This window comes from Ursus americanus, chromosome 13 (assembly GCF_024610735.1).
Source record: "Ursus americanus isolate L20-20 chromosome 13, mUrsAme1.1.p, whole genome shotgun sequence".
Taxonomy (NCBI): Eukaryota; Metazoa; Chordata; class Mammalia; order Carnivora; family Ursidae; genus Ursus; species Ursus americanus.
In genome coordinates this window covers 49,167,651-49,189,137 of record NC_142139.1, presented here as the reverse complement: position 1 = coordinate 49,189,137, position 21,487 = coordinate 49,167,651, and the positions used below count along the sequence as shown (strand labels likewise).

General features: G+C 34.0%; 1 protein-coding gene across 1 annotated transcript in view; it reads left to right on the top strand.

Moving 5' to 3' along the window:
• Positions 1 to 21,487, top strand: part of FSTL5 (follistatin like 5) — a 698,132-nt gene that overhangs the window by 37,125 nt on the left and 639,520 nt on the right. The window contains exon 2 of the mRNA XM_045798623.2: positions 8,579 to 8,720. Within this exon, the coding sequence (XP_045654579.2) occupies positions 8,595 to 8,720 (126 nt within the window). The 5' untranslated portion in view covers positions 8,579 to 8,594. The remainder of the gene's footprint in view (positions 1 to 8,578; positions 8,721 to 21,487) is intronic.

Sequence of the window (21,487 nt, the reverse complement as noted above, 5' to 3'; positions counted from 1 at the left end):
AAAATTCTACTTAAGCAATAGGATTCTGCAGAGATGGTGACGCTGATGTCCTTTCTGTTGGCTTCTGGAAACTCTAGAGAGTAGTAAATACGAAGTTGTTGGGGTTCACAGAGATGTGGCTTCTAAACAGTGCCCTAGGCACTGAAAGCATTTGTGTGTCCTTTCTTTCCATAGTGAAAGGATTCTAGTCAGATGTATTGTAGCATTTAAAAGAAAAATACTATATTTGGAACCAGGACAGTGACATTCCAGGCCCATGACTACCTTCATCGTGGGCACACCGGTTATCATTACTGCTTTTCATATTCTTCCCATATAAAAAGAAGGGGTTACACTAGGTCTCTAACATGATTTTCCTTTCTGTTATCTTGTATTCTGTGTTGTAGTTAAATTTTTTACTTTAAAAATTTTTAGTGCACTAGAGGAGTTCATAGAACTGCAGCATAAATGGTTTTGTAATGCAAAGATGGTTTTGGAAAACAAATATTTATCACCCAACATGCTTTTCATGATGTGGGATTTTCATTTGTTTAAAGCAGACAGAGTACACATATCTTTTTTTTTTTAATTAAATGGAATTCAGTGTGAATACTTTCTCCTAATGCAAGCTTAAATTATTATACATTTCACACTGCAGTCCTTCCAAAATGCCGATGAATATATTTTATCTATATTTAGCTTCTTTCTTTTTCAAGTTAAGTTGGCTATTGAAAGGTATAATTGGTGAGAATCTGGACAGTTTTGTTCATCCAAATTAATGACTCAGATGTCATTGAAATAAAAGTTCCTCCTTCTTTGAAAGTTAATTTAATGGTCATAATTCTTATTATTTAACAATTATAATTCTATTCTTATCTCAGATGTTAAGAAAAAAGGGTTCTGCACATGCTATAGTCTTTCAACAAAGTATTACATTTAAAAGTTTTAGTCTCTTTCACAATATGAACCAATAAGACAGGATTAAGAATTAAAGAAGCTTCCGTGTTTCCATGTGTATCCATATAGAATTGAAAGATGCTTACCCACGCAGTATGGACATAGAAGTCACATAGCTATTGCTCTCTCATGATCACTGCCTTTGTCTGTTGTATCTGCATTTACATTGATCCAAAGTGAATGTAAGCAAAAGATCCTCTCTTCCTGTGGTATTCAGTCTGAGTAAGTAGTTGTTTGCTGTCTATGGCTACTACTTTACAGGATTTTCTTCTATATCTGCATCATTATGTGTGTGTTAAAAGTAGAATTACATGACAGAACCATGGGTTAAATTCGAGTGGAGTCAGCCTTCAATTTTGACAATGACCAGTGTTCCAAACTTGGACACTACCCTGTTACATTTCTCTTTCATTATACTTAGTTCAATATAAGCACTAATACCTATCAGAAAAATATTTTTGGATAATTAAACACTATAAGGTACTGTCCTAATAATTTTAGTAGGAGATGCATGATCTGTTTTTCCTTTGCTTCTCTCCAGTGTGGTCCTACAGCACTAAGGCAGTGACTCTTAGCTGTTCTTGTATTGTTTTTAATTATGCTTATTAGAATGAACATTTGAAGTTGGGACAATGATTAGGAGAATCCATTCCTCTGATAAGGATAATCAACTGCTAGATGGAAAGAATCTACTTCTGTGATAGGGAGAATCCATTGCCCATAATGAAAGTAGATTCTTTTGAAAATTTCTTTCCTAAGAGAAATATTAAATTAGAACTCAACCACAGAGTTCAAAGTAGTAGGTATGAAGTTAAAGCAGGTCAAAAGATAAAAACAGTTACTGCAACAGATTTGCCTGATAGATGATGTTCTTTTGCTTCTTTTAGTCCCTCGGGTCCTTCCAATTTCAGTTGAGCTAAGGGAATGAAAAGACAGTCAGTTCTTGACAAGAGAGGCTTTTCCACAGGAACTTCCCACTGAAAACCTGGTTTTGATCCAGATGTAAAAGAAAAGCTTTTTCTAATAACAGCAACTTGAATTCTAGATTGATTTCATAGTCAGTTGTAATGAATATTTTCAATTACATGAAGAATATGAAGAATCCCTTAATGTATACCTACTATTTCAAATTAATTACTTATCACCATTAATTTATTCATTCATTTATCTATCTGAAAATATTTATTGAGCTCATGCTGTATGCCAGGTACTGCTCTAATTCACACAGGTAATTAACAAAGTCCTGTCTTTATGGAGCTAACATTCTGGTTGGAAACAGAGAATAAACAAACCAGTAAAAATATAGCATGCCAGATGATAAGAGCTATGGCTTCCAGTCATTCTGTTCCAATGAAAATTTCCATGCATCTTTTCCTCCAGACTTAAAACTTCACTATTTTCATTTTCTCTACCTCCTAGCAGCATTTAATTCTCTATTTTGACTAAACCTCCCTGAGGGCTTAGTCTTTGGATCTCTTCTCCTCTCCAACCTCTCCCCATCTCATACCTAGATTAGATGACATATAAATGCTAAGAACTCCAAATAGGTATATCTAGCCCATATCCTTTGCTCAACTTCAGGTTCCTATGTCCAATGACTATTTAACATCTCCAGTAGGACTACCAAAAGGTCTCCAAAAAAAAGGAGTAATAGTTTTCTCCCTCAAACCTGTCCTTCCGCATAACCTTATCCAGATCAATAAATCTACTCAGAATAATCTGGTACAGATGCTAGACTATATAGGGTCATAAATCCCTTCCTACAGATGAGGCCCCTGTAATGCAATTGGTTTTGCTTAGGTTATACAGTATGACACAGGTTAAGTTAGAAGTCAATTTCTCTGTCTCATAGAATTATAGAATACCAAAAAGGAAAAAAGGCACTAGTAATCATTTAGGCCACTTCCCTCACAGAAGAGAACAAAGAGAGGTCTGTGGAAGTTAAGAAACTCCGAGATTGTGATAGAACTGGTTTAATGCACCTTCTTTTTATCTATGTAAGGATGTTAGCCTTCTTAAATCAGTAATCAACAGTGCAAAGTGAAAAGACACTTAAGGGAGATATGTAAAAATTGTAGCAGAGAGCAGCCAAGTCCATGTGAAATTGACAGGGACAACTTCACAGAGGAGGGGACTGGCGCTATCTCTGAAGACCTAGAGTGTTTTTCTAGGCTGGAGTGAGAGGCAGTGCGGGTACTCCAGGTGAAACCCTTAGATTCACCTGCAGACTTCTCCGCAACATTTGATAATGTTGGGGATTTGCTTCACCTTGACATTCTTTTCATTTCAGAGGCACGATACCACAGTTTACAAACCCCATCTCAAATGCTATCTTTCATTCCTAAGGCAATACTTTAAACACTCTTAGTTTGTTTTCCCAAGTGAGGTGAGATTCTAGAGAATGTGTAAACAAATCGAAATCCCTGAAATTTGAATCTACTAAATCTTGTAACTACTCTAAATCCTGTTGCCATGAGCAGCACAGCATGTTATACCATATGGTGAATAAAATAGTTTGATTCAGAGAAAAATATTATTTTTTGAACAAGAGAAACCTCTCTCCATTCCCCTTACCATTTTCAAGTCTAACTTTGTTAAATTTAATGTTAAGCAGATACTTTTTAGATTTGTAAACATTTTGTTTTCTCTATGTTAATAACGAGGTTGTTTTCTGATGCTTCCATATAAATGTTGAGGTTGCAAGGAAAAGTCATAGGATCATTATTGCACCATCTGTTCCAGCTGGTTTGTTTTAGTCACATGCTTTTCAGTGTTCTTACTGAGCTATCAACAAACTGCCAATTAATTATGAAAACCTAACAGGTTGTCAGAGGTTACAGTACTGAGAAAGTGAGATCATGAGTCAGTATATCATGGAATCGATTACTTACTACTGATTTACAATTTCCAGAACTCTTCTGTGGATGAGTGAACTTTTAAAGACATAATAATGACATAATAACATCTTTGGATCCTGTAGCTAAAGGGAAGTAAGAAAATGATAATTATTTTCTGAGCATCTATCAAAGTGTCATCTTTTTATTTAGGTTGCTAATTGATAGCTATATAATTGGATTCAATTATTTTTCTTAGTATTATCTTAATGGGGAAAATCTTGCAAGGTAGGCATTCACAGAAGATAAATGCAAACACTGGTCTTTGTCTTTTGTCTTGTCTAACACTTACTGCTGAGCTCAATGCCTATCTGCAATAGAAATCAGAGTTCTCCAAAGGGAAAAAAAAACATATCTGGTCTTTTAGAAAAGATTTTATTTATTTATTTATTTATTTATTTATTTATTTATTTATTTATTTGAGAAAGAGAGATAGAGTGACAGAGAGAAAGAGATTATAGGGGGCAGGGCAGAGGGAGAGGGAGAGACAGAGAATTTCAGGCAGAGTCTGCACCTAGCACAGAGCCCGACTCAGGGCTCTGGGATCATGACCTGAGCTGCAACCAAGAGTTGGATGCTCAACCGACCAAGCCACCCAGGTGCTCTGGTATCTGACTTTTAATATCAGTGGTTTCATTTTATCTGTGACACCAAATAAATCACTCCAGTTGTCTGATAGCTTTTGCTGAGATAAAACATTTTTATTTTTCTATTTTAAATTTTTGTATTAATAAGAAATTTTAGACTTGAAAATTACAGGACTATCAATGAAAAAAATAATCATGGTTAATAATATGAGAAGTAGATTAAAATGGTATAAATAAGTTGTATATACCACTGAAGATTTGCATGTTGACTTGCTACCAACTTTTAGTGAAATTTCTTAAAGCAGATATTCCTAGCCTATTGCCTTTTGACAGAGAAAATATTGATCTAATTATTAATGTGTGGAAGTTTTCTCACCCAAGATTTGTGAGATTTTTTGTCACCCATTATAATTAATTAATTGTTCATTTAATATGTATTTTATAGTATATGAAATATTTGTAGCCGTGTGGAATCTATGTGTGTGTGAGTGTGAGTGTGTGTGTGTGTGTTTGTGTGTGTGTGTGTGTGAGAGAGAGAGAGAGAGAGAGAGAGAGAGAGAAAGAGAGAGAGAGGACAGAAAAAGAAAAACCCTTAAATGAGTGGTTTAAGAAATTTATGACCCAACCTTTACCCTGTCATAATGAGACAAGGTTGTTGCCAGGTCTCTTTCCTCCCTCTCTTGTTTAGTATTCATAACTCTTAGAAAATATCCCTTCAGCCAAGTTGGTCCTGTTTGCTTTATTCTTGGGCTCTATCTTAGATTTAAAATATTCCATCCAGTTGTCTTATAAACAAATATTTACCTCTGAGAGAAGTATTAGACTATACATCAAAATGACAGCAAAGGGATGGATTGCAAATGAAATTATTTAGTTTTCTGGTTTAGTTTTCAGATGTTTTGTAGTGGTAGTGAAATAGGAATTGCATTCAATATCATCAGAATGCAAGAAAACACAATCTTTTTTTTTAACTCTTGAATTCAGGATGACATTCATTTATACATTCATTTATTGAGTGTCTAGTAGGTACCAGACTATTTGCTAGGCCCAGATGATATAATGCTGAAAAAAAAAGAAAAGAAAAGAAAACACACACCCCCACACAAAACCAGATCCCCATATTCATGACATTTAAAGGAGAAGAGAGATATATAATGTAGTGAGGAAGTCCAGCATTATTCAAAATATCATATTAATGATGTATAATTACAAATGGTTGCTCTGAAATTAAGGAAAACTGATCTAGGAGCATGAGTAACTAAGAAATATAACTCAGGCTTGGTGTTATGGGGAAAGATTCTTAAGGGGTATGTTTGATATGTGAAGGCCTTTGGGGAATAAATGGGGGTGGGGAAAGATATATTTCAAGTGGAGGAAATAGTACAAAAGTCTCATAGTGAGAATGGACCAAGTTCAGAGAACTAAATGAGAGTCAGTGTGGCTGGAGAGCAGTTTTTTAGAGGAAGAGAAAAACATGCAGAGCCTAGACTCTGTAGGCACTGGTGGAATAGGTCAGGGATTTTGACTTTTATCTTAAGAGTAAATTAGTATATCCCAAAGTTATTAACAAGCGCAATGACATCATGATATTTGCATTTGACGTGATTACTGAGGCTATCGCATAGGGAATGATTCAAGGTGCGTGCGCATGAATGGGGACTGTAGTAAGGATGTGCTTGAGGCAGTTTAGGGGACATGTGGTGCCAATAGCTTGAACTAGGGTTGTGACAGTAGACTGGAAAGAAACTGATTTGGGGAGATATATTTTGAAGGTAGAACAAACAGAAATTAGGGATGCATTTAGTATGGAAGGTAAGGGAGACAAAGATGTCTCCTTCATTTCTGGCTTGACTAAATGGGTGAATGAAAATCTGGGAAAGTGTGACTTTATGTGGGGTTTGTATACCATGAGCTGTTTTTTAAATATACGTGTGGGGCTGTTAAGTATGATAACCATCCTGATCTGGAGATCGGATGAGAAGCAATGATATATAAAGGTTCCTCCTGCTATCCGAAAGTACGGCATTCCTATGAAACCTTTCATAAGCCAAAAAGAGCATAAAACGAAGGGGCAATTACCATTACTTTTTATGGAAATTTTTTTTTAGTTTTCTCAGACCCCCAAAATAACCCCTCTTAGGCTTTTCTGATACCTTAGGACACATCTTGCTAACGGATGCACAATATTAAATCAAGATACAGCACAGATGCTCACAGACACAGTTCAAAGCCCTGGTGGCTAGGTGCTGAGATGCTGAGTGCAGTTCCTGGGACACAGCTTGGCAGGGCCACACTCTCTACTCCGTGCCCCTGAGGCATGCGGCTTCTGGGCTGACTGCAAAACAAATACTGAATTCTCTTTTCACCTTTTTTTGGTGAAAGCAAAATCCTTTTCAGATTTCTTTTGGTTAGTGAAAACAAGTACTAGTGTAGGTGTTCCATAAGAGCAAAGTGGTCTAATGTGAACTTTTGAAAAGCAGGAGGTAGCTGTAATTAAAACCATGGATGACGCTGAATGTCTGGCTGGATGAAGAGAGTAGGTAAGAGGCTAAGAATGAGATTTGATAAACTATAATATTTAATGGTGAAGCAAAGGAGTGGGATGAACCTGCAAAAGGACTGAGAAGAAGTTTCCATAAATTCTAGAGAAACAGAAGAGAGGGGTGTCTTAAACACCAGGTAAAGTGACGATTTCTTGAAACAAATAAATGTTATTTTCACAGTGTGATAGGGGTAGAAACATGCTTGAGTGAACTAGGTTCAGAAATTACCTAAAATGGGGGCGCCTGGGTGGCACAGCGGTTAAGCGTCTGCCTTGGGCTCAGGGCGTGATCCTGGCGTAATGGGATTGAGCCCCACATCAGGCTCTTCCGCTAGGAGCCTGCGTCTTCCTCTCCCACTCCCCCTGCTTGTGTTCCCTCTCTCGCTGGCTGTCTCTATCTCTGTCAAATGAATAAATAAAATCTTTTAAAAAAAATTACCTAAAATGAGATACACAACTCTTTCAGAAAATTCACGAAGTAGAGGAGAGAAATTATCTTAAAACCTGGGTGATTTGAGCATCTTTAAAGATGGAAGTTAACTGAGTGGGGAAGTTTAGGTAACAATAACTAGCAGGGTTAATTAATGGTTAAGTTTCTCAAGAAGTCAGACGTACAGAACAGAGTAGACAGGAGGAGAAAGAGCTCTTCTATTGTCACAATAGGGGCAGAGATATGTTGGTGAAAATGATAAAGTGGGGTATAGTTTAATTCAAGCATAGGTTTGGTTTTTGGAAGAGGGCTTAGAGCTTGTATGATAATAAGTTTATGCCATTTTACAGTTTCTCTGGTATATTCAAAGACACAGAGCGGTGGGCAGACTCATATGGCTTTTAGTTTAAAGCACTTAAGAAATTTTTTAGAAGGGGCGCCTGGGTGGCTCAGTTGTTAGGTGTCTGCCTTCGGTTCAGGGCGTGGTCCCGGAGTCCTGGGATCGAGTCCCCAGTCGGGCTCCTATGCTGGGAGCCAGCTTCTTCCTCTCCCACTCTCCCTGCTTGTGTTTCCCCTCTTGCTGGCTGTCTCTCTCTCTGTCAAATAAATAAATAAAATCTTTAAGAAAAAAAAAGAAATTTTTTAGGAAACATTCTTTTAGATAGTATTGGGAAAGTGCATTCATAACTCAGTATAACCCTCTGCATAATTTTTGTTGTACCTCAGTTTATTAAGTGCCTACCATACAAGCCTACCTTATCAAACTCTCACTAGTCTTTAGTGTTATTCATCAAACGTACTCAAAGAGGAGTTCAAGATTTATAAGTATGTTGATAATTTTACTCTATATAGATGCTTAGAAAATTAGCCATGGTTTAAAGCTTTTTTCTTTTCATTTTCTTTCAACTTTATTTTAATTAATTTTCCTCAATACATTTTGATTGGCATTTATATCTCTATGTATTAAATGTTGTGTAAGGCTGTATGAGTGAAAAAAACAGTGTTTGTTATGATCAAGGGGATCATAATCTTTATTTGGAGATGCTTACCTATTATGGATTCAGTTGGCAGTTGCCCACAAGTTTTGATTAGATCTGTGGAGATTTCTATGCACTATTGAATATTTCTTGATTAATTTTTTTCAATATACAATGCATTTTCTGATTACTTGCAATGCTAATTTTCACAGGTGAAAAGCAATAAGAATGTTTAAGTGCTGGTCAGCTGTTTTGGTTCTTGGATTCGTTTTTCTGGAGTCAGAAGGAAGGCCAACCAAAGAAGCAGGATATGGCCTTCAGTCCTACCAACCTCTGATAAGATTACGACACAAGGTACAGTCAGCACTCTGAATTTGCTCACAGTGCCTAGCAATTATGAACTGAACTACTAGGTGTCTGCTTTATTATTCACTTAGGAGCACTTATTTCAGTGTATGCCTTCAGAATATAATTTCTGTATAAAAGTGCACATTTTAAAACATGAAATGGTAGTAATTTGGAAGTTTATAATTTGGGGAGTTAAATATTTCTTGACAAAGTATAGAGATGGCTCACTGAAAAAATCCTTAAAATTTACATTAAGTCATAGTAATAACAGACATAAAAATAAGTAAATATGTTAAGACCTACTCAACCAGATAGACTAGTTTCTGTTATTCCCATATTAAGTTTAGAACTTTTTAAACTAAAACATTAAGTGTTATGTTTTTAAATTTGCAATAAAAGTAAACAAAAAAAGATGTCTATACCATCTAGAGATATATAGATTGGCAAAAAAATTAGTATTTATAGAGATCATTGACTTTTTAATTTCATAAAAAATCATAATTTCAAGTTCTTTAATATTGGGGAAATATTTCACTTATGTTAAATATTTTCAAGTATAAAATAGACATTTAGGCATACTATAAATTATATAGATTATGTACTAACATTAATTAAGCTAGTGCTTTTAATAATAGAGCAACTTTAATACTAAAGTAACTTTTTATTCAATCAAATTAAAAGCTCATAATACATTTTGATTTTCATAGAAAATAGAAAACAAGACAAAAACTGACATGCTAATTATGGGAGAATATATATATTTTAAAATTTCTTATGTTACTTGGCTTAAAAAAAAAACTTGAAATAAATATAAGTAGAGTTGACCCCTGAACAACCTAGGTGTTAGGGAACCACCCGGGTGCCCCACGCATAACTTTTGACCCCAAAATCTTAAATATTAGTAGCCTAATGTTGACGAAAGCCTTATTGATAACATAAACAGTAAGCGAATACATATTTTGTATGTTATATGTGTTATATACTATATTCTCACAATAAAGTAAGCAAGAGAAAAGAAAATGTTATTAAAAATTATAAGGAACAAAAAATACATTTATAGTACAGTACTATACTAATTTAAAAAACTGTGTATAAGTGGACCTGTTCAGACCTGTGTTGTATACATACATGTATATATATTTACATTGCATCTGTATACATTGCATATATTTTTGCTGAAATCCTTTCATAATATTATAATATTTTGATAAAATCACTAACCTTAACTAGAATTTTTATGTGCCAGACCATAGGGTAAGCTCTTAAATGTAGTATTTTCTTTATTTAATCTCCAAAACAATCTTATAAAGATGTACCTTTTTCATTTGGTATATGAAAAATCAAATTTTTAGAAATGTTAAGGGACTTCACAAATGCTTCCATTTATCAAGTATATTAATTGACTAGGGTAACATGCTGTATAGGTTTGATAGCCAGAAAAAATAAAATAAATAAAATACAAAAATATACTTCAGTGTCAAAAATCATTGTTGAAATTTAGTCACACATAAAAGTAAGTTTCTAGACAAATGCAGCTGGAGAATTGACCTTCTTCCACTTTCTTTCAGTTTTCATTTGTGTCCCCTGCCTCATAGACTAACAATCAGTTTTATCCTAGTCTAAAGCATAGAAATAATAACTCCTTTATGAACACTCTCAAAACATAGTATTAATACAATATATTGGCTCATTTTTCTACATACCAGTGAATATGTATTCTGTGCTGTTTGTCTCCTCTATGTGTCTTGAGGTCAGAAACTATGCCTTTCTAATCCTTTCATTCCTGGTGCTGTGAACATAATAGATATGGTTTGATTGACTCCATGGCGGAAAAATGACCGGCAGAATGCATGGCTATGCTGCTTTTATTGTTCTCCTGCTATATATAATACCATAGGTTTTTATGTGTCAGGGTACATTTATAAACAAACTATTTTGAATTAAATTTGGACATTGATGATAAATTATTTATCATGCATTGCTCTGAGATTTAGTAAACCTTTAAAGAAAAGAAACAACACAATAAATTAAGCCTATTTTAGAAACACTAATAATCACCAAAAATGATCAAAGTTACCTCCCAATCTTTTCCATCTCTGTGGCTCTTACCTCTAACTAGTTAGAGGTAATATATGATTACTGGCATGTAAAAGCAGAGAGGCAGAACGTTAGTAATCCCTAACTTTCAAATGACTTAGTACAGAGGTAAAATTAAGCTGTAAAAGTCATTCGTGAGCGTGTGTGTATGAAAGCATGTACTTGACAGGAGTAAAGAAGTACCCTGAGTTGAACAAGTCTCTGCCAAAACCTCACCATGTACTTACTCTCTGCTCACTGGCAGCATCCCCACCCAACCACAGGGAAGTACCTTTATTTCCCCAAGACCTTGATGATGAATCTCATTAGAGCTTTTATTTCTATTTGAATCAATCATTATTTGGATCCCAGAAATGCCCTGTCATCCTTTTTCCACTGATTCCCATTCCAGTTAGGCTCATATGCAACCTTATTGGAGAAGCTTCCCCAAACCATAATTAAAAATGGAACAGTCACAGGCATTTCTTATCTCCCCTTTTAAAATATATTTTCACCATTTGTCATGGTTGTATATATATAAAACTCATTTATTAGTTTATTGGCTGTTCCCTTCCATTATGATGTGAACTACTATCCATCTTGCTATACCATAGCACCTAGAATTGTGTTTGGCACATAGTCAACACTTAATAAATATATATGGAATGAATGATTCCATCTGCTAACTAGACTAAGTCTGAAATAATATATATATATATATCTGATATGTAATTATATTGCTTATTATAATTAATAATTAATTAGTTATAATTTGTCCTGTTTATGAGAGTAAAATCAACAGAGCAATACTTAATAAAATGTTTAAAATAAATTATTTTAATATTATTACATAGATTAATTTCCTATTATTTGTTATTTTTTAACCTTCAGTTTCATTTAAATTCCAAAGAATATAAAGTCTATATTTCTGTAAGACTTAGGGAATGGATAGGAAGATTTTCTGTTTGGATTAGACTCCACTGTATTGAATGTATTTATTGACTAGAAAACAATAAAATAAATAATACATATGATAGATCTTGATATATATTAGCTATTTTTCACATTTTTTCCAGAGAGGTGTCAGTACTTTGAGTCTGAAAAAATATATGTTTAGAACTCATGTTTACTGAATTTTTGCGTGCCAACTATATAATGAATCCCCTCTGGGGAGCAAAAAATGAAATGTGATTTATTTGCCAGATTACATAGAAATGTCAATTTAAATAAAAATATATATGTACATATTTATATCATTTACAACTATATGTACACATAAATGTGATTCAAAACATATTTGTGTCATAAATATGAGTAACATATAAATCCATCATGCTAATTATAGAAATTGTAATTATAGTCCACAGTATGTCTGAAGGAGCTGATCATGTGTTTCAATTGTGTGTTTATCCAACAGGCATTTACGGAAGATCAAATGTAGGAATTTAGTAGCTTTATTCTATATATTAGGTCATTTAATTATTGAATATTGCTATGTAGTAACTGGTTTTATTGTTATTCCATAGATGAGGAAGCTGGAGTTGACAATTGTATAGTAATTTTTAATGCCATATACCTAAAAAGTTAAGGGAAGGGATTTAGGATTTAATACAGGAGACAAACTAACTTAATGCAGGATACACAATGAAAATTTTTCGCAGTAATTTGACCTGTGTGCCATATATTTCCTATTCTCCGCACATTCTGAAAACACGATAGGAAGGTAGGATTTTATGTCCCTTTGTGGTTCGATGCGACTGTGTGTCTAGTTGTGGCCAATGAGTTAATAGAAGTGCCATGGAATGCATCTGGGCTGAACATTTGATTACAATTATAAAATGTTCCTGAACTCTCTTTTTTTCCTTTAGCATTACAAACAGCATCTGTTCAAGGTACTGGTTGCTTAATCATCCCACGTTTCTAAATAACTAGGATGAGTAAAACACCCAGGCAATTAGTGATTGTCTTGAAATGTGAAATGAGAGAGAGAAAAAAATGAAACAAAACAAAACACTTTTGCTTTAAACCACTGAGATTTGGGAGTTATTTGTTACCTCTGCATGACCGTAGCCCATCCTCACCAATAAGGACAGAACGAGAACTTACACTCACATCACCTCATCAGAAAACCTGGGCTCCTTTTCTGTGCCATCTTGGCTTCTTGTTTCATTTCCATTCTGGATTTTTCTTACTCTCTTTCCTCTACTTCTTTCTTGTCTCTACTACTTGCTGGGTCATAATTTCCCGTTGCAATGTAACTTCATATTGTATTTATAACCCTGTACTATGCATGTCCTGGTATTCTAGCATATTGTCCTATACTCTAATTGGTTGGCTATGAATCCTGTTAGGAAGAGTACTGTATCTTACATCCCTTTTCCCACCTACAGCACTCATCACATTGCTGCATTGTTTGCTGCTGCTGATAATCAAAGTCAGGCCTGAAGGAAGATCTTATGAGGGCAATAGGAATGTTCTTTGAGTATATCTACTGGGACCACTTAGAGACCTTAAAATTCTTACATCTTTATGTGACCAGAGAATGCTATGTCCAGCTTTATGGTACAAAGCTACCCCTGCAAACCAAAAGTGCCTTTTGACTCCTTTACCCTCTAAATCAAAATGTTTGTCTATGAGAGTAGTTACTGTGCAAATGGGCAAAGAGTTGGCATAATTTATTAAGTCCAGAGAGTGTTGCTATGCCCCATATTACAGTATAATTCAAAGACATCATTTATAGGAGATGATTTTTGACTTTTGGTATAAAAGAATGATAGCTGTGGATTGGTGAAGAGTAGCAGAAGAGAACTCTAGGGAAGAAGACAAACATTAAACAACACATCAAAACCATGACCGCTTAGAGGCTGGAAACCTTCAGGCAAACCCAGGAGCGTTATTTCCTGACTGAGGAAAAATTGTGCCCTTCTATCTGAAATCTCAGACTGCTTGCAGCATGTTCAAGGGGAGGCCCTTAAAATGTTAATATATTTTGTAGAGGTCAGGAAGCAATTTGGTACACTATCTAAGAGCAAAAATGGTGGTGATGAATGTAGTGAAGTACTACTGGTCAAATAATTAAATATTAAAGGCTATGCTAATTAATATATATGTTGATATATTTATTCCATATACATCATAATGGATGAATATTATTAATAAATCTCAGGGTTTTTTTCTAATTAAGGAAATTATGTTTGAAAAATCAGAACATTTTTGAAATTTTATTTCTGAGAAATGAGATTCCGGTATTAACTGAGCTAGTTCCCGGAGCCCAATTTCCACAGGGCAGTAAAAAAAGGACCAGGTTCAACCAGTACATACCACAGGGAATGTTACATGAGAAGATCTCTGAGTTGAAGGACACCAGCTTTACTGTGTGGACCATAAGCCTGCGTGTTCTTTGCACCCAAGGAAGACATTATCTTTATCATACTGGACAATAAGCTTTCCTGCTGTTTGCTGTGAATGGAGATACAATTTCTGTCCTCTAAGGCTATAAACACACTTGCTCTTTGATCTAGAGAGAAACATTATCTCTATGTTTTAAGTCAGTTTTTTAAACAAATATCCTTGAACAGATAGTCCAGAGCAAATGGCAGTCAGTGTCTCTGTTCATGAGGCCTCAGAAGCATGAGGTGCCATGGAAGATTGTCTCCTGATGCACATGGAGAGGACCACCTTTGATGGAAGGTTAGAGTTGCCATCAAATAAATCTATCTAATGCTAAAATTAATGCCGTGTGTGTTTCAGAGTTGATTTGAACACCAAGTACATGGTTATAGCTTCATTGCACCTTTTACCTGCTTAACCTTGCCCTTTCTGGAACTTTAAGGGGGGAAAAATATTTTGCTCACCTTTGGATGTGTTGCTTGCATGTTTGCTCCTTCAACCCAGGGTGAATTTGATAAACTGGGGAAAATTGGCATGCAGTGGACTGAATCATTTTGCTTAACAAAAATAAGTAAACAGAGGGATACATCTGCCTTCTAAAATTCTCAAGATGAGGACCTACTACAGAAAACTGTCATTTGATCCCTTCAAGAGTGAATTCTCAGAGCAGAACTATTATTATTGTTGTGTAGTGTGGTGTGCAAGGAGGGTGCTCCCTTACGCTTCTCTGACTCTACATTAAACTATTGTTGTCAGGCTTTAACTGTAGCTATCACTTAAAAAAATAGAGCTACTTTCCATTGAAGATTTAAAGTTTTGAAGTGTTAAAAATGCGATGTTTTAGTATTCTATTTACATCTATTCACAAAGTATAATAAAGTACACAAATAAAGTCAAATTTATATAGTACATTAAAGCCAAGCCCGTCAGGATTTCAGAAAACTCTACTTATGTATCAGCCTTGGGCACCTATCATGCTTTCTACCACCCCAGTATGAATATTCAAGTGACTTGAGTTACAATGCTTCCTTTTATCCAATGCCATAATTTAGAAAATTATCCTGATAGTTAAAAAATGGCTTTACCCCTCTTTTTCTTTTTTTTTTTTTTAAGATTTTATTTATTTATTCGACAGAGATAGAGACAGCCAGCGAGAGAGGGAACACAAGCAGGGGGAGTGGGAGAGGAAGAAGCAGGCTCCCAGTGGAGTAGCCTGATGTGGGGCTCGATCCCATAACACCGGGATCACGCCCTGAGCCGAAGGCAGACGCTTAACCGCTGTGCCACCCAGGCGCTCCTACCCCTCTTTTTCTGAACATTGATCATCTACTGATCAAGAAACACCAGAATATTAGGACCTAGTTACTATGAAATAAGTTTGTCATCACTGTTCATTTTCTTTAGATTGACTTCCAAAGCCTCCTTCTATTTAGATCTAGTTGTCTTTTCTTACCGTTTCTGTGTAAAAGATGTTAGCTGCATCATATTAGTTTGCTCGAAAAACAAACTATTAACATACCCTGTTATCTGCTAATTAAGCACATTATGCTACCCCGTATTCAAACAGTAAACTATAGGTATGTTGTTTTTAACAGGGTTCAATGTGGATATGCTTAACTGTAGATGTAGGAAAAAGGGTTGTGAGTTAACAGATGAATGAAGTAAAAATACATTTGTCTAATCATTAATATTAATATATTGGAAGCTAGCATTTGCATTCACTACCTCAATGTGTAAATTAATTATAAGATGTTCTGTACATCTTTCATTATTAAAATTCTATTGTGAATTCAATTAGCAAAGCTCTGTATTATAAATGAAAGAGAATATCCTGATTTATGAGCTTGACATTCAGCATGTTTAAACGATAAACACCCTATGGTATATGAACCACAATTGAAAAGTGTGGTATTATTTTTAACTAATATTACTTACTGCTTATTTCACACATCAGTTCCCTGTATATGAGCTGAGAGTTAGGTTTTTAGAGCCATATGATAGTAGAAACTATTCAATCCATTTAAAATATATATATAATACAGATACGAAGGCTGAGGGCCCAGGAGGCAAAGTTCTTCATTGAAGATCACACAGGTGGGTGTTGTTCAGCTAAGATTAGAATCCGGGTTTCCTGAATTTTAGAACAGTTCTGTTTTCCTCTAACACAATGCCCCCTTAAATTAACATGTTTCTTCAAGTCCAGTTTTTAACCAGTAAAAACATGCATTCACTCATTATTTCAGTAAGTATTTATTAAGTATCTGCTACACACAAGATACTGAACAAAATGATTCAGATTAAGTTTTTAAATACACGTGCTTCTTTGCTTGTGATTATTGGTGAAGTAAACATCTCAAATGAATTGATTGAAAATATAATATAAGACCTTATTTAATACCAGCAAGGGGACCAGCCTTCAGGGACAGCCAAACAGTTTCCTTCATAGAGACTAGTCTACAGGGAAATAAATGGGGGTGACTATGCATATTTGCGGTACTAGGCACTAGAAAAACATGCTTAGTTAAGATGTTAGTCACCAGGCTGTCTGAAAGTGATTGTGAATTTATCAGTTGTGTGGGTTAAACAAATAGTCCATTCAGAGGTGGGGCTGTCAATCATTATACTAACAATTGGTAGAAATAACAAACAAAAAAATGTCTATTTTAAACATTCTGTCAGAAGTTTGCTTACATATGCTGTAAGGAATGCCGTCAATGTGGTTTTGTTTTCTCCTGAGATACGGGACTCTTTTACTCTTTCTCAATTTTTTTAATAAGCTCCCCCCCCCAATAATTCCCTTTTTATTTATTTTTGTATTTGAGTGTGGTTGACACACATGTTATATTAGTTTCAGGTGTACAGCATAGTGATTCAACAACTCTGTATGTTACGCTATGCTCACCACTATTTTTAGAGCAGTTTTAGGTTAACAACCAAATTGAGCCTAGAGTTCGGAGTGCCTGTATTCCTCTTGGAACCACTCCTGTCCATACCTTCCCCCACTATCAACATTCTGCAGGGTATTTTGCCAATTAGCTTTTTAATCTTTTATAAAGACCTCACAAAAACGAGTGTCCTGACAATACTAAAACAGTTAATTAAACAAATACAACAACATAAAGTATTAAAATATATTATTTGAAGTAATATAAACATTTCTCTTCATTGTGTAAAGGTTTAGAAAATTTTTGAAGGGAATTATGTATCCCTCATGCTTTATTTTTCCCAAATTTTGGAATGAAATTTTAAGTATACAGCAAAATTGAATAAACTTTACAGTGAATACCCATGTAACCAAGACCTAGATAAATACTTTATTATCCTTGGTCCGCCCATATATATGTGTTGATTTGTGCGAATCAGCATTCCTCTTTTCATTTATTCATCTATCTTATTTTTATTCATTTCAAATTATATTATAGACATTAAGCTGTTCTTTCTTAAATACTTTGGTACATATCATTAATTAGAGTTAAATATTTATTTAGAGTTTTTGTTCCTTTGAGATATATTTTATACATAATGGAAAGGCCCAATCTTATACCTTTATTCTTTGAATTTTGACAAATGTGTACACTTCTCCAATAAACATCAAAGTACAATTGTATCAAGATATTGAAAGTCATCACCACCTCCCTCCCCTCGAAGTTGCCTCACTCCTCTTCCCCGTCAGTGTCTGACCCCCTCATTCACTCTGGGCCAACAATGTTCTGATATTATTCATCATAGTATAGTTTTATCTGTTCTAAAATTTCATGTAAATGGGATCATATCATATGTGCAGATTTGTGTAATATTTGCTTCACTCAAAATAATGTTATTGACATTCATTTATGTTATTGTTTCTCAGTAGTGCATTCCTTTCTATTGCTGAGTAACATTTTATCATATGAATATATCACAGTATTTTGCACTCAACAGGGAGTCTGCTTGAGGATTCTCTCTCCCTTTGCCTCTCCCTCCACATGTTCTCTCTCTCTCAAATAAATAAATAAATATTAAAAAAAAGAATAAAAAAAAAAGAAACCACTGGAACTTCTTCTAAAGATGTACAATTTTACATTCTGAACAGATATGTATAAAATTTCCAGCTACTTTATATTTATGCAACTTTTGCTGTTCTCTGTTTTTAATTTTAGCCATTCTGAAGAGTGGTATTTCTTGTAGTTTTAATATGAATTTTTTTGATGACTGGTGATGACATTGAGAATTTTTTCATTTGTGTACCATTCGTAAATTTTGTTTTGTGAAGTGTCCAAAATTTTTTGCCTACTTTTTGTAATATTGTTTTTCTTTTTATTTTACTGTCATTGAAGTGCTTTACATTTCCTCAGTACTTCAAAGAATATATAATCATTGAAATAGTTATTATTATTATTTTATTATTATTATTATTTATTTTATTATAATTATGGAAATAATTATAATCTATATAATTATGGAAATATTTATATCATTGTAAAATTTAAAACTACATATAGCTACTATTGGAGTCTTTAGTGTGATTTCATAGAAAACAATGTGAAGACAATAAAAGGAGTCTACTTTAAGACAGCGTTATAAATGTTTAACTAAATAAATAATAATAATGATCAAAAGCTATAACTCTTAACACAAATTAGATGTGGCTAAAATAATGCTATGTTTTATTACAATGCACCTAAAGATATACATCTATGTATTTTTATATCTATATATTTATATACGTATAGCATTATATATTATGTAATTATATATTAAAATATAATAATATATAATAAAATATCACATTTATTTCACTCATGTTTCATTGTTAACAAATTTAGGAATTTATCTATTGTGATTAGTTTATGAGCCACTTAAGTTAATCAGTCACACCCAATTTAAAATCTAAAACAGTTTTTTCCTAGTATATCATCATCTCTATAACTCACTTCTGTGAGATTAACAATATCTAAACCAGAAATGGCAGAAATAACATTGACAAGAAGGAACTAAAATTCCAGTTAGGAAAAGAAAGAATAAAAAGACATATAACTATTGTAATGAGAAAAGTCTCTTGATTTATCACATTATATTAGAATTTTAACAAGTCTTAAAAATGAAGTTCTATTTCATCTTTGAAGGATAAGAAAGCAAAAGATGTTTAATCCAACTGGGTTCTATATTCCTGTCAGTACCATAGGTATGTGCAAGTGTTAATATACCTTCAATAATATATCACTAATTGTTTCGATTCTGTTTCATAAGGGAATATTGTTGACTTTTTTATTTTTGTATTTATTCTTTAAGTTTATTTTGGATTTATAGATATTTAAGAAATATATATTAATAAATTTTATAACTCATATCTTATTTTTTAAGTTTTTATTTAAATTGCAGTTAACATACAGTGTAATATTAGTTTCAGGTGTGAAATATAGTGATTCAACAATTCTGTATAACACCTGGTGCTCATCACAAGTGCCCTCCTTAATCCCCATCACCTGTTTAACCCATACCCCCTGCAAACCTCCCCTCCAGGAACCCTCAGTTTATTCTCTATAGTTAAGAGTCTGTTTCTTGGTATTCCTCTCTGTCCCTCCCCCATTCATTTCTTTTGTTTCTAAAATTCCATGTATGAGTGAGATCATATGGTATTTGTCTTTCTATGACTGACTGACTTTGCTTAGCATAATATTCTAGCTCCATCCAAGTCTTTGCAAATGGCAAGATTTCATTCTTTTTATGGTTGAGTAATATTCCACTGTGTGTGTGTGTGTATGTGTGTGTGTGTGTGTGTTTTGTACATAAGTTTATGTATGTGTATATATATATATATATATATATATATATATATATATATATATATATATATATTCATCGTAGATGGACATTTGGACTCTTTCTATTATTTGGCTATTGTAGATAATGCTGCTATAAACATCAGGGTTCATGTATCCCTTTGAATTAGTATTTTTGTATTCTTTGGGTAAATACCTAGTAGTGCAATTGCTGAATGGTAGGGTAGTACTATTTTTAACTTTTTGAGGAACTTCCATACTGTTTTCCAGAGTGACTGCACCAGTTTGCATTCCCACCAAGAGTACAAGACAGTTCCCCTTTCTTCGTATCCTGCCAATACCTGTTGTTTCTTGTGTTGTTGATTTTAGCTCTTCTGACAGGTGGGAGGTGATACCCCATTGTAGTTTTGATTTTTATTTCCCTGATGATCAGTGATGTTGAACATCTTTTCATTTGTGTGTTGGCTGTCTGTCTTTTTTGGAGAATGTCAATTCATGTCTTATGCCCATTTTTTAATTGGATTATTTGTTTCTTGGGTATTGAGTTTATAAGTTCTTTATATATATTTTGGATACTAACCCTTTATCAGGTACATCATTTGCAAATGTCTTCTCCCATTCCATAGGTTGTCTTTTAGTTTTGTTGATTATTTCCTTCACTGTGCAAAAGCTTTTTATTTTGATGAACTTCCAATAGTTCATTTTTGCTTTTGTTTCCCTTGCCTCAGGAGACATATCTAGAAAGAAGTTGCTAAGGCCAATGTCAAAGAAGTTACTACCTGTGTTCAGCTCTAGGATTTTTATGGCTTCAGTTTTCACATGTAGGTCTTTAATCCATTTTGAATTTATTTATGTGTATGGTGTAAGAAAGTGCCCCAGTTTCATTCTTTTGCATGTTGCTGTCCAGTTTTCCCAGCACCATTCGTTAAGAGACTTTTTCTCATTGGATATTCTTTCCTGCTTCGTCAAAGATTAATGGACCATACAGTTGTAGGTTTATTTCTGGGTTTTCTATTCTGTTCCATTGATCTATATGTCTGTTTTTGTTCTAGTACCATACTGTTTTGATCACTACAGCTTTGTAATATAACTTGAAGTCTGGAATTGTAATGCCTCCAGTTTCGTTTTTCTTTCTCAAGGTTACCTTGGTTATTCAAAGTCTTTGTGGTTCCATACAAATTTGAGGATACTTGTTCTAGGTATGCGAAAATGCTGTTGATATTTTGATAGGGATTGCATTAAATGCATAGATTGCTTTGGGCAGTATAGACATTTTAACAGTATTTGTTCTTCCAATCCATGATCATGGAATGTCTTTCCATTTCTCTGTGTCCTCTTCAATTTCTTTCATTCAGTGTTTGACAGATTTCAGAGTACAGGTCTTTCACCTCTTTGGTTAGGTTTATCCCTAAATATCTTATTGTTTTTGGTACAATTGTAAATGTAATCCATTCCTCAATTTCTCTTTCTGCTGCTTTGTTATTGGTGTAGAGAAATGCAACAGGTTTCTGTACATTGATTTTGTATCCTGTGACTGTATACTGT